We start from the raw sequence: 14,041 nt of genomic DNA on the forward strand, positions 1-14,041 counted from the left end.
CCACCAGCAGCACATACATGAACATCTGTGGGTGTGTTCCAATAAAACTTGTATTTATAAACACTGAATTTTTGTTTTGTCTTGTTTTGTTTGAGACAGGATCTCGCACTGTTACCCAGGCTGGAGTACAGTGGCATGATCACAGCTCACTGCAGCCTCGACCTCCTGGGCTCAATCTATCTTCCCACCTCGGCCTCCTGAGTAGCTGGGACTACAGGTGCGGACCACTGCGAGTGGGTAATTTTTTATTTTTTGTAGAGATGGGGTCTTGCTATGCTGACCAGGCTGGTCTCGAACTTCTGGGCCCAGGCCATCCTCCCGCTTAGGCCTCCCAGAGTGCTGGGATTATAGGCATGAGCCACCATGGCTGGCCAACACTGAAATTCGAATTTCAGATAAATTTGAAATGTCACGAAACATTATTTGGTTGGTTTTTTTTGTGCGTGTCCAGTGATTTTAAAAAGTAGAAGCCATTCTTCACTGGCTCATGATCCCTGAAAACAGGAGGACGGATTGGGCCCTGGGGCCATAGTTGGGCCCGTCTCGGATGCCTCTCAGGGTTCTTTCAGATGACAAGTGACCTCCCTTTTCAGTGTATGACTCTCACTGGCTGGCTCCCTTTGAATGAGCCCTGGACTCACAGGGGAACGCCTCCTCCTGGGACCCTCCACCAGGCTGGGAACCAGAACCACAGTGGGGTACGTGGGGACCTCGGATAAGAGGAAGGGATGCATGGAGAGAGAGCGGCACCTCCTGTTATAGGTGCACAAAGTGCCTCGTTGATGGCAGTGGTGGGCGCAGGAGCTCAGAAGGGCCTCTTGGGGGGCATTAAGATGCTCCCAGCAGGAGGGGGCTCTGTAGCACCTCACAGGCCTCTTCCCATCACCACGCCCTGGGCTCCCAGCTGGGCCTCACGCACCAGGCAGAGACACTCTCAGACGCACCTTCGTGGGTTCCCCTCTGACCCCCGTCCTCCCAAACCCAGGTCCCCACTGCACTCTGCCCTATGTTCTTGGGGGCCTCTGAACAGCATCTCCAGGACCCCCCAGGAGGTGTGGGGAGAGGTGGAGAAAGTGTGGAGGAGGAGACACAGGCCTGAGAGAGATAGGAAGTGGGGGTGGCAAGAGGAGGTGGCAGAGGCACACAGAGGGAGAGGTGACAGAGCCTGACAGACCTGGGCATGGGATACAGGAGGGGCACTGAGACACCTGAGGGACACGCAGGGTGATGGGGGACAGGGAGGGACTGGGGCTGCCAACTGGTCCTACCTTGCACCCCAAGGACGTAGCGCCGGGAGGTGGACCCCGCAGGGTTACTGGCTGTGCACTCGTAGTGGCCGCTGTCACCCACCTGGACCTGGGCCAGACGCAGGGAGCCAGACGGGAGGAGGCCATGCCTGTGGGAATGAGGAGCGCTGGTGAGACCTCCACTGATCCCACACACATGGAAACGCTTTGAGACCCAACTTGAACCAGCCACCTCCGCCAGGAAGCCCTCTGGTAATGCAACAGCACCCACCATCTAGCCCCCACCCCCGCCTCCACCCTCCCTGAACCACCAGGCCAGGGCCAGTCCCATGCCTACTGGTGTAAGAGAAGAAGAGCCCTGGACTAGGAGTCCACTGGCTTGGGTTCGAGTTTAAACTCAATCCTTCCCAGCTGTGTGGCCTCAGGCAAGTTGCTTCACCTCTTGGAGCCTCATCTATAAAATGGGCATGCTAAGACGGCCTGTGTCTGGGCTAGAGCTGGTAAACGGAGTCCATCACAGGCTCAGCCCAGGGCCGGGAACCTGCCCACCGCTTGACACCTGTTGACTGCGGGTGGCAACTCCCCCTCCTCTGCCACACACACCTGCCCTGCGTGTGGGATGAAGAAGCTGGCAGCCCTGAGGCCCTCTGGTCTGGTGCCAGGGCCGGCCTGACTCTGACTGCAGTTGCTTGGTGCTCTCCGTCCAGAACTGTGTTGAGGGTCCTCAGGAGGAAGCTGCGGAGCCCCCACCCCCACTGCCATCGTTATCCTCCCCAGTCTGGCTCAGCTTGATAAGTCACATGACTCCCATCCCACAGGGATGTAGGACCCCCAGCCAGGCTCCTGCAGCTGGGATGGACCCCAAGGGCCCCCTGCAGACATGATGTCACTGGCCCATATGTGCTGGCTCTGCACAGCCCCTGCCTCCATAGAACAGGGAAGGCAGCTGCGGCCACTGACCCTGGCTGGCCCCGAGAGCTCACAGCCAGCACAGGCGGAGGGGGGGCTCCAAGGCCCAGTCGCTGGCCCCTGCGCTCACCAGCTGGGCTGTAGAACCCAGCAGGCCTGGGATGCTCCAGTCCTGGCCCCCACCTTGCTTTCTGCTGAGCCTCAATTTCCTCCTCTGCAAAACGGGGATTACAGAGCCCCTTATAGAATCCTTAGGGCCCTCACAGCCCCCACCTCACAGGCAGCTGCAAGGATCACATGAGACATGGTAAGTGAAGTGCAGGCCGTGCAGTCATTAAACAGGGCAATACCATCAGTAACTCTCGGGCTACTAGCTGAGAACTCTGTCTCCCCATCTGTAAAGTAGGGCAATGACAGCCCCTTCCCAGCCATCCCCTCCATCCATTTGTCCCGAGCATCCAACAGCCTCTTGGGACAAGTTCTCTAAGGATGGCTGTGGATGACACAGTGGGTGGTGGTCTCTAGAGCCTGGGCACTGGGCTGGATTGCCTGGGTCTAACCTGCTGGGCCATGTGCTTGCTGTGTGAGGTTGAGCAAGTCACCTCACCTTCCTGTGCCTAATTCATCTCTTTTTGGAAAATAGAGCCATCAGTTGTGCTCATTGCTCACAGGGTTGTCAAAAGAACTGAATGACCTAATTCATAGTATGGCGTCTGGAACAGAGAGGCACTCAACCCAGGTCAGCGGCTTCCACGGAGACAAGAGCACATGCATAAATAATACGTAATGTTTTGCATGTTTTAAAACTTGCATCATGAGCTGTATCACGACATAAATGGCATCATGAGTATATACATATATAGGTCTATTCACTCCTTTTTGACTGTTGTGTAATATTCCCTTGTATGATCACACCACAATTTATTAACTTGCTCCCTTTTGAGTGGACACTTAAACATTTAGATCTTTATCTCTTCCTTCTTTCCTTCCTTTCTCCTTTCTCTCTCTCTCTCTCTCTGTTTCACACTGCTGTACGCGTCTCACATGCACTGGAGCAGGTCTCCTGGGCTACAGGCTCACACCCTCTGCTCTCAAAGATCTCACACCTTGCAGGGCAGGGGTTCTCATCAGAATCTCCCAGCTGCATGTGAAACATTCTGATTCTCAGGCCCTGCCCAGAGACCCATTCCATGGGGGAGGTAGGAATTGGGGTTTTACTAAAAAGCCCCAGGTAGATGATACAAGTGGCTGGGGAACCATTTCCAGGGAACCACTGCCTGGGGACATGAAGAAGTGCCTCTTCCCCAAGAAGCAGCATGGCAAAGCAGATGGGTGTGGGTCTTTGACGGCAGGTGTCCTGCTGAGAACCACCATTCTGCCTCTTACAGGTTGACCTTGGGCCAAGGACGCCATCTCCCTGAGTTTCAGTGTCCTTATCTAGTATGAACTGATATCACGCACACAAAGCCTGAGGTGCCCAGGACATAGTATATGGATAACACCTGCTCATCTTTCAATACTGAGACATCACTTCCTCCAGGTCACCTAAACTGCCTTGCTATTAGTGTGACACAAAACCCCATCCAGTGTCTGGGATCTCTCCCCAGTCTTCAATCAGCTGGGCAGCCCTGAACAGTTGCTCAGTCTTTACAGTGCAAAGGAAAACGCGAGAAAACACCACATAAATATGTATGTGTCCTGGCAATAGGTAAACATTTCCCCTGCGTAGCTCTACTCTATCTGCCACTCCAGCTTGAATTTTCTCTTCTACAGCTTTTTTAAAAATTAAATAATGTTGACAGGTTGACCCCCACTAATCAAGGGCCAAATCCATTTGATGCTGAAACTTATACACTCAATCACATTCCAGGCTGGGATGCAGTTCCCTCCCTAGACTTCATCGCAACACCTGGGCTGGCAAACAGGGACGATGTGGGCCAGTGGGAAGAGGTCTGGGCTAGAAACTGGAGTTCTGGATCCGAGGTCCAACTGTGCTTCAGACATGCTGTGCAGGGCAGTCAACATCTCTGAACCCCACTTCATATTTGAAAAGGCAGCACCAAGTCTGGGCAACACAAGGAGACCGCGTCTCTATAAAAAATAAAAAATTCGGTGGGCATAGTGGCACATGCCTGTGGTCCCAGCTAATTGAGAGGCTGAGCTGAGAGGATCACTCGAGCCCAGCAGATTGAGAGCTCTGGTCGTGCCACTGTACTCCAGCCTGGGCAATGGGGCAAGACTCTGTGAAGAAAAATAAAGGTTGGGGGGCAGGGGAGGAGAGAGACAGAGACGAGAGAGAGAGAGAGAGAGAGAGGCTCCAGACTCTATTATCTGGTAAGTTGCCTTCCAGAACTTTAAGGATCATAGAACCCTGCTCCTCTCCTCACCAAACCCTTAAAAAGATAGGAAATGGGGGCTTCTGGAAAAAAAAAAACTTCCGGCCGGGCGCAGTGGCTCAAGCCTGTAATCCCAGCACTTTGGGAGGCCGAGACGGGCGGATCACGAGGTCAGGAGATCGAGACCATCCTGGCTAACACAGTGAAACCCCGTCTCTACTAAAAATACAAAAAAACTTAGCCGGGCGAGGTGGCGGGCGCCTGTAGTCCCAGCTACTCAGGAGGCTGAGGCGGGAGAATGGCGTGAACTCGGGAGGCGGAGCTTGCAGTGAGCTGAGATCCAGCCGCTGCACTCCAGCCTGGGCCACAGAGCGAGACTCCGTCTCAAAAAAAAAAAAAAAAAAACTTCCAAAAGTGTTAACAATTCACACCAATAAAAGTAAGTATCTTATCTTTCTTAGCAGCAGCCCAGATCATTTTCTAGAAGGAGGATTCTGCTTGCTACGTCACCAAGGAAGAAATGCGGGAATCCATTTTACAGACGGACATGCTGAGGCCAAAGGACCCAGGACCTGCCAGCAGAGCCTGTGTCTGCTCTAAATGCCAAACTGGCCACATCCTCACCTGCTCTCAAGCCCTCTGCGGCCGCGCACTGCTCCCTGACAAAATCCACGCACAGTACTATGGCCTGTGTGGACCTACGCAGACCACCCCCAACTCCCCTGCATGCCTGCATGGGGGCACTGGGCCTCTGTTCCTCCCCAGGGGGCCAGGCCCATCTCACCAGCCCTCCTTTGCACATGCTATTCCTTCTACCTGGGACACACCTGCACTTCCCACTCACCTGGATGATACTTGATTCATCTTCCAATATGGAGACATCACCTCCTCCAGGAAGGCTGACTTGATGCCCCAGGCTGATAGGTCCATCCTGTAGGCTCCCACAGCTGCCTGAACATCCTGCCATCATAGCCTTCACCACACTGCCTTGTCACCACCTGTCACCTGCCTGCCTGTGGCTCCAAGGGGACATCCGTCTTATTTCCCTTGGTATCTCCAGGACCTGCTCAGATCCGGCACAGAGACTTGCTTTTATCATGACCCTGCGCATGCGCTGCAGAGACTCAGGGAAAGGGTGAAGCTGCAGCAATGGGCCTGCGGTTTCGAGGGCAGCCCACCACCTGCTCCTTCCGCCTGCCACCACTCTCCTACCACATTCCGAGAGGCTCAGTGGGAGGTTTGGGGGCTGCAGCCCAGCAGGGAAGTGGAGGCAGCAGTGGAGAGATGGGAGAAAGGGAGGAGGCCACAGAGTCTCCGAGGAACAGGCTGCTGTTGGGCGCACGGTGTGATGAGCGGGGCAGATTTCATCGCGGCGTGCACGGCCAGATGGCTCCGTGCGGCGCCCAGATGAGAGTGCAGAGGTTTGAGGGGAATTTCCTGTTTATGACATCCATCTGGCTTGAGCCCCTGCAGTGAGGCGCATGCAGATGTCAGAGTGGCGGGGAGAAGCGAGAGGGGCCCACGGGGCAGAGGGCTGCCCAGAGAGACCAAAGGGCATCTGACAGAAAGTGCCAGGAATAATGCCAGTTCCTAGGCCTCACTTGTCTGCCTCATCCCCAGCACACACCTTTGCTGCACTCAGGGAAGCCTTCCCCACTGTCCCAGGCAATGCCCTGCTTCCCATTGCATGCTTCCCATGCTATTATGCAGTTTACCACGCCTGTCATTACGCTGTCTGATGGCTCCATGAGGGGAGTAGCCAGGTCTGCCCAGGTCCCCGGCATGTCCCCAGCTCAGCATGGGCCCTGGCCTGGTCCATAGTGGGTGTTCAATAAATATTTCGTGGCAAATTGCAGCTGTTCCCTGTCCATGCCACACACTCCCTTCACCTCCTTCACTGACACTGGTCCCTGTTCTCCCTCCCTCCCCCCAGACCTGCCACCATCTCAATACTGCCCTCCTGCCCTCCCCAGACCCCCGCTGTCTCCCACATTGCTGTTCCTGCTTCCTCTGTCTATAAAGCATCCAGGAGCATGGCCAGTGACTATGGAATGAATGGCACTCCCGCCAGAGTCACCCAGCCTGCTGCAGGGCTGGTTCTCAGCACAGGGCGCACAGTCAGGCAACACTCAACAGATGCCCACTGTGCACTCGTGGACGCCAGCCCTGTGTCTGCTGGGTCCAGGACAGGGTCTGAGCCTGGGCAGGCAGCCTGGAGAGCACCCTTCCCGGCAACCATTGCCGCATCTCGCATCTTCTTCCTGTGGTCTGACCAGCATCACAGACCCGTGAGGAGGCCACACGAGGGAAGGTCATGCTGGAGAAATTCAGGAAGAGGTGCTTGAGACCCGCCAAGGGGCCAAGCACAATAAATAGGTCGGGGGAGATGGAGCCAGCATCATCGTATGAGCCCGGAGAACGTAAGCCCTGCGATGCTAGAGCTGCCAACGAGGATGGTGCTGACGCCATCCGTAGCTGTCAACTACTGAGCGCTTCCTGTGTGTCCCTGTGCCACTAAGCACGCTCTCACTTAGAATCCCAGCAGCCAGACCTACAAGGCAGGCAGACCCCATTGCCACACCCCCTTTTGCAGAGGAGAAGACTGAGCCTCCAGAGGTGTGGTCGTGGTGTCCATGGCCGCTCAGCTGGCCAGGGCACAGCGAGGACTTGACCCTCACACTGTGTGACCACGCTCCTTCCTAACTGCCACGGTGATCTAAACGTCCAGCTCTGAAGGTGAGTAAACTTAAACGTTCTCCAGAAAGACAGCCACTGCCCACAGGCTGACAAGACGGACTCCAGAGCCACCGGGCCAGAAACCGACAAGGCTTTGAGGTTCCACCAAGGTACAGTCCCCATGCAGGACCCCGGGCAGTCCAGGCATGCCACTGGCTCCAGACAGCAGTGAGCTGCTTTCCCTGCCACAAGTCACCAGATCCCAGCTGTAGGCCCTCACCTCTTGCCTCTAATGAGCCGGCCCAGTGGCCTCTTTCCAGGAGAAGGGTGGGAGGGCGGCCTGTCCTGCAGTGTGCTTGGGAAGGGGCAGAGGAGGGTAGGAGGGGGTATCAAAGGAAGAAAACCTGGAGGAATGAGACAGAAGCGCACCATCCTCTCACTGCCCCCACACCGTGCTGGGATTAGGGGTTTGGCCCTGTGTGGAATGCTGGCCGGCAGCCTCCGGGAGCCAGAGCCAGAGCCAGGAGTGCTCACAGCCGTCCCATCTCCTCATCGGAATCCCAAACAAACATTGTTGCCTGGAAACACTGCCTCGCCCCAGCATCCCTGGGCTGAATCATGGGACCAGAGCCCCGAGATGCTCTCTGGCCACCATCGCCTGTCCAACCCTTTCATTTCTCAAACGGAAAGGCTGAGGCCCAGGGAGGGGAGAGGGGAAAGGTCTTGTGTGAGGTCACTGGGCGAGCTGGGGTGAAGCTGAGATGGGACCCCAGGTCTTTTGCCACCTGACCTCACACACAGCCCAAGACGTGCTCACATACAGTCCAAGCCCATGTCTTCTGTCTCTGAGGCTGCGAAACAATCCTGGGCACAAGGATATCGCTCAGTCAATGCTGCTGACTTCAATTTTGAATTTGCAACTTGGATGTCTTTTTCAAAAACAAGTCCCACGGGAAAGAAGCACTCGATGGCCATTCCCACCCTCGGACTTCACCGTGGGCTTTTGGGACCGTCCTCCAAGGAACTGACCCAGGAGATAAAGAGGAACATTGTGCAAAGCTGCTCCAACAGTCCCATTTATGACCGCAAGAGCTGGCAACACGGCCGTGCCCCACACAGAGCAATGGCTCAGAGATGATGGGAGCCGAGCGCCCTGGAATGTTATTTTGGCCTTTATTTTTTCTTTTCTTCTTTTTTTTTTTTTTTTTTTTGAGACAGAGTCTTGCTCTGTTTCAAGGATGGAGTACAGTGGCATGATCTTGGATCACTGCAACCTCCACCTCCCAGGTTCAAGTGATTCCCCTGCCTCAGCCTCCCGAGTAGCTGGGACTACAGGTGCGCACCACCACGCCTGGCTGATTTTTGTTTTTGTTTTTTTTTTGTATTTTAGTAGAGATGGGGTTTCACCATGTTGGCCAGGATGATCTTGATCTCCTGACCTTGTGATCCGCCTTCCTTGGCCTCCCAAAGTGCTGGGATTATAGGCATGAGCTACCGCGCCCGGACTATTTTGCCCTTTAAAAGGAAAAGCAAGTGACATGGGCCAGGATGAATCGAGAAAATGAGTAAAAGAGAAAAGGAATCCGCGATGAGGACAGAATATAAGATGCCCGAGGTTTAATTCTAGAACAGCCCCTACAAGGACAAGAGCGGCTCCAAAGGGACGGGGACGCGGCTGGGTGGCTCGGAACTTCACGGCTTCTGAGGTTCCCAGGCTGCTTCCTCTGTGAGGACTTGCTGACTCGGGGGGTCGAAGATACCTAGGAGTTCAGAGAGGAGCGGCCCACCTGATACGCGTGTCCCTGTGCATGCATCTGTGTGTGTCTGTATGTCTGTGCGTGTCGGAGCCCCCCCCAGGAGCTGCAGGGTCAGGCTCCACGTCCCCACACCCCATGTGTTTCTGTTTCCTCCTCAATGCACTGGGCATGGTGCCATCCACCCCACCCACCTCCAGGGCGCTGGCAGGAGAGGGCCACCCCTGGGCAAGGCGGAATGGAGGGGGCCTCAGAGGCTCAGCACATCTTGACTCTCAGCCCTGACTACACCACAGAAGGAGAAGGGGCTGCCGTGGAGCCCTGTCCTTGGGGTAGCTCGGCAAGGAAGAGGAGCAAGGGAGCAGGGGAGGGGGGAAGCGGGTGTGGAGGGCAGCTGGCTCCTCTCATCAAGAGATGAGCACCTACGACTCACCAGACGCATCAGCCAGACAAGTGCTCCGTTTCCAGAAGGGCAGCTTTGAGGCTGAGCCTGGGAATGTCCTTGGGGAAGAAAGGACAAGGAAGACAAAGGGGAGGGAGGGGAAGGGGAGGAGGAGGAGGAAAAGGGAAGAGGGAGACAGGAGGGGAAGAGGAAGAGGATGTAGGGAAGGGGAGGAGAGGGAGGAGGGGGAGAGGAGGGGGAAGCAGACAGACAGAAAGTCTTGCTGTGTGTTTTCCAAGGGGCTTTTTAAGTCTCTGTGTTCTGGTGGAGGCACTGAGGGACGGAGGTCATGTGGTGTGTCTGTCTGTGAGAGGCTGAGCTTCGTTCTGTGTGTGGACACTGCCGGTGTGGGGCAGGGAGGGAATCAGAGGACCCAGAGCCTTCGAACAAAGCTTCAAGTACAATCAAAAGTGAGGCTATGGCCAGGAGCAGTGGCTCACGCCTGTAATCCCAGCACTTTGGGAGGCCGAGGCAGGTGGATCACCTGAGGCCAGGAGTTCCAGACCAGCCTGACCAACACGGTGAAACCCCATCTCTACTAAAAATACAAAAGTTAGCCAGGCGTGGTGGCAGGTGCCTATAATTCCAGCTACACTAGAGCCTGAGGCAGAAGAATCACTGGAACCAGGGAGGTGAGGTTGCAGGGAGCCAAGATCGCACCATTGTACTCCAGCCTGAGCAACAAGAGCGAAACTCCGTCTCAAAAAAAAAAAAAGTAAGGCTATTCACAGTCACCAAAAGGTGGAAACGTCCCAGTGCACATCAACTGATGAGTGGACACACAAAAGGTGAGCCACCCGCACGATGGGACGCTATTCGGCCATTAAAAGGAAGCAAGCGCTAATCTGGTTAAGGAGACATTAAGTTAGGTGACAGAAGCCAGACATGAAAGGCCCCACGTAATTCATTTATACCAAATGTCCAAAATAGGCCGAAAGCGGGTCAGTGGCTGTCAGGGGCTGCAGTGGGGCTGGAGCAGACATGGGGGGCTGGTGGCTGCCAATGAGTACGAAGTTTTTTGGGGGAGGGTGATGAACATGTTCTAAAATTGGTTGTGGTAACGGCTGCACCCGGTCTGAATATACTAAAAACACTGAACTGACTGAACTGTGTCCTTTAAATAAGCGAAGGATACAGTATGTGAATTACATCTCAATAAAGCTTTTATATTTAAAAAGCAGGTGACAATTGAGATAACAGGTGTGGTCGGATGAGGATAAATTTGTAAAAGCTGGAGAGGATGTCTCAGTTTGCGAACGGCAACAGCAGGGAAATCATATGAAAGGGAGCAAGTTTTCAGCACATCTGACTTCCTAAGCACGGCACATCCGTCATTACCCCACAAGGGTGCTATTTAAATAACGTCCACTTTGCAGATGGAGGAACAGGCCAAGAGGAGCCAGTGGCCACCCGAGGTCGCACGACTAAGAAGGGAGCAGGCGGTTCCGTACTGGGTGTGCGGAACTCCAGGGCCTGAGCACTTAACCCCACCCCCGCCTCCCAGCACATTTTCCTCCTCATTTAGATAAACTCTCGGAATCTCCCAAATCTGGAGATAAAACAGTGTAAGCCAGCACAAAGTGAAGAGGGCAGGGGAGAGGGAACACAACACAACTCTAGGATTGCAAAAGCAGCTTTCGCAAATTTACAGCTCCCGGCTGACCTATTAACGCACCACCGGCAAGAGAGCGGAGAACAAATGGGAAGGCGGTTCCCGTTTCAGTAACAAGCCATAAATCAACACGCATCCTCCAGCTGAGGGCCACCGCCCAGCCGCAGAGCTAGGACCAGGCTTTCTAGGGGAGCTGTGGGTCCCCGCGGCCCCTGCCACACCCTCACCTCACAACATAGAGCTACAGCGACGCCAAGAGGGCACGGGGGACCGCACCGATGATGCCCAGGGCCAGCTCCCTGGGCCTCCGCCACCTTTAGGGGTGCCCGGCTGCAAGGATTGGCAGGACTCACCAAACAGATGTTGTGAGATGCACTGACACATGGTGGGGGCGGGGGTCACATTACAGAGCAGGCTGCTCCGAGACCTTCTGGGTCTGGAACATCTCAAAGACCCTGCCAGGGCTGATGTCACCAAACTGAGCCACAGAACCCCCCCAGCCAGGGGCAAGCGCCCTAGCATCCCCCACATCCCTTCCTGGGGGGTACGGCGTGGCTTTGAAGGACACCCAAGCCAGCCTCCTCCCTATCCGCCCACTCCCAGGATCCCAGACCAGGAGCAGCTGAGTCAGACAGCCCAGCCGCCAGACACCTGGTCTGCAGAGCCGGCGTGGGGGTGGTGCGTGTCATGGCGGGGATGTGGTCCCAGCCCTGGCTTTGCTGTTTTCTAGCCAGGTGATGGCCAGCAGCTCACCCCCTGGCTGAGTACCCTGTCAGAGATCAAGGGTGGCTGTGCAGATTAAACAGGATCCTGCAGGCAATGCCCCATGCATGTTATTTCAGACGGGGAGTCTCACCCTGGGCTTCCAGGCACCCTCCAGAGGTCCCTTCCAGGCTTCTGGGGGCCCGTGGACAATAGCCCTGTGTGTGGAAGCCCAGGAGCACCCTATGGGAGAGACTGCAGGGTCCAAGACACCCGCTGGGTCACTGGTCACCTGAGGCAGGCTTCCCTCCAGCCCTAAGCTCTGTCGCTTGAGGCCATGGGACTGGGGTTACCTGTTGGTGATGGGCGGTACAGGGTGGGAGTCCTTCGTCCAGGTGACCAGTGGGGGTGGGGAGCCCTCGGCCTCGCAATCCAGGGTCACCTCTTCGCCAGCCTTCGCTGTGACTCTCAGAGGCACATCTGCATTACGTGACCCATTCATGTGGATCCTGGGTTTGGCTGCGGGGGGAGTAAGCAGAGGCTGTCAGCAGGGCAGAGGGAACTAGGGGCCATAAGTGCCCCGGGCCGTGGGGCAGCTCCCCCAGGAGGCAGAGCCGGTACTGCGCCCTCGACCTTTAGGAGGTCCAGAAGGCGGATGTGGCTGTCAGAAGGGGGACAGTGCAGGTTGAGGGTGGGACTCAGGTCCCAGGGTTTTCGCTCAGTCCTCCCCTACCCATCTCCCCACCAGCACCTTGCTCTGAGGACCCTGACTCGGTCCCTCCTGCCCCAAGGTCTGTGCCTCCTCTGGCTTCTCTTCATCCTGCCATCCCTTCCCCAGGGACATTCTGAAAGGCCCTTAACTCCTCCTCTCTCTTTACCTTCTCCCCTTGCTCAGTCACTTATTCCCACGATATCAGTCACCAAAGAATGCACAGACCCTCCCTCTGGACCTCTCGAAGCCTGGTGAGGAGGGATTGATGGCAATCTGGGCATGTCGCCGCTCTCTCTCACCTTCAGCTGAAGAGTTCTCGATGGCAGAGACTGCGTGGTACCCTTCCTTCCTCCCCCCCACCCCGGCCTTTCTACCTTGGAGCTCATACAAGGAAGGCACTCACTACCTGTCTGAGTAGCAACAATGAAAGAAGTTAGCCAGTTGGGGACATCAGAACCCATCTAGCCCTCCCGTATTCCCTGTACATTTGTAGTTCAGAGAGGAAATGCTCCCCCATTAGGAATTTTTTTTGCAATATAAAAATGTTGACCTGGCTTATGCATTTGCTCACTCCTCTCAGACATATTTACTGAGTGCCAGCCCTGCGGGGAATGCCAGGGATGGCAGCGAAGGAGACAGGTCCCACCCCGTCTTCAGAGCCTTTAGGGTCCATTGGCAATACTGGTACCAAAAAGCTCGCTATGCGATTAACTATTGAATCACAGCTGTGACGGGTGCCAAGAAGGGGATATTCCACAGTTTACAGCAAGGTGACTTGACCGGCCTGGGGGATCAGGGAGAGCTGAGATCTGACGGATGGGAGCAGTCAGGTGGGCCCAGAGGTGGGGGAACGGCATTCCAAACGGAAGGAATTGCATGTGCGCAGGCCCTGAGGCAGGTTGGACCGTTCCAGAAACAGAAAGGAGACCAGAGGGTCTGGGGCAGAGAGAGACAGGTGAGAGGACTGCTGGGGACGTGGGTCCTGTGCAGAGCTACGTGTCTTTGCAGGACTTGCTGATGCAACAGCTTCCCCGCCTCAGGCTCCACAGCGCTGAGGTGGGACTCTCTGTCTCCACATCCACTGAGCCCCTTCTCCCAGGACAGGGTTGGCATCACTCACTGTTGACAGAAAGCCGCATCTCCTGGCTGGAGAAGCCCACGGTGTTGGTGGCCGTGCAGACATAGGCCCCTGCATCCTGGGCGGACGGCTGGGCGATGAGCAGGGTGCCCTCCTTACTCACATTGTAGTGGGGACCTCTGGAGGTCAGGGCATTGGTTTCCTAGGGCAGAGACACAGGTGACATCAGCAAAGCCCACACCTCTGTCCCATAACACACTGGGCCTACCTCTCCGGTTACCCTCTTGGTAACAGGCACTGCTCACCTTGGTCCAGGTGATGGTGGGGGTGGGAACTCCTGAAGCGACGCAGGGGAGAGAGGCCGGAACCCCTTCATTGGTGATGTGGTGGGTGGCAGTAGGATGGATTCTAGGTGGCACTGTTATAAATAAACCAATGTCAAAGCCAAGGTTCATTGCAGCATCATTCACAGTGGCCAAAAGGTAGAAACAGCCAAATGTCCATCAGCGATGCATGGACACACAACATGTGGTGTGTGCACACAACGGAAGAGTATTCATCCTTAAAAAGGAA

The 14,041-nt window shown here is 55.6% G+C and overlaps 1 protein-coding gene across 1 annotated transcript in view; it reads right to left on the minus strand.

Moving 5' to 3' along the window:
- The window catches only part of HMCN2 (hemicentin 2), a 163,971-nt gene that overhangs the window by 107,302 nt on the left and 42,628 nt on the right, over window positions 1-14,041 (minus strand). The window contains exons 19-22 of the mRNA XM_011971201.1: window positions 13,774-13,886; window positions 13,511-13,670; window positions 12,032-12,197; window positions 1,269-1,396 (exon numbers count right to left, since the gene is read on the minus strand). Of these exons, the coding sequence (XP_011826591.1) occupies window positions 1,269-1,396; window positions 12,032-12,197; window positions 13,511-13,670; window positions 13,774-13,886 (567 nt within the window). The remainder of the gene's footprint in view (window positions 1-1,268; window positions 1,397-12,031; window positions 12,198-13,510; window positions 13,671-13,773; window positions 13,887-14,041) is intronic.

Source organism: Mandrillus leucophaeus, unplaced genomic scaffold, assembly GCF_000951045.1.
Source record: "Mandrillus leucophaeus isolate KB7577 unplaced genomic scaffold, Mleu.le_1.0 Scaffold99, whole genome shotgun sequence".
NCBI classification, from domain to species: domain Eukaryota; kingdom Metazoa; phylum Chordata; class Mammalia; order Primates; family Cercopithecidae; genus Mandrillus; species Mandrillus leucophaeus.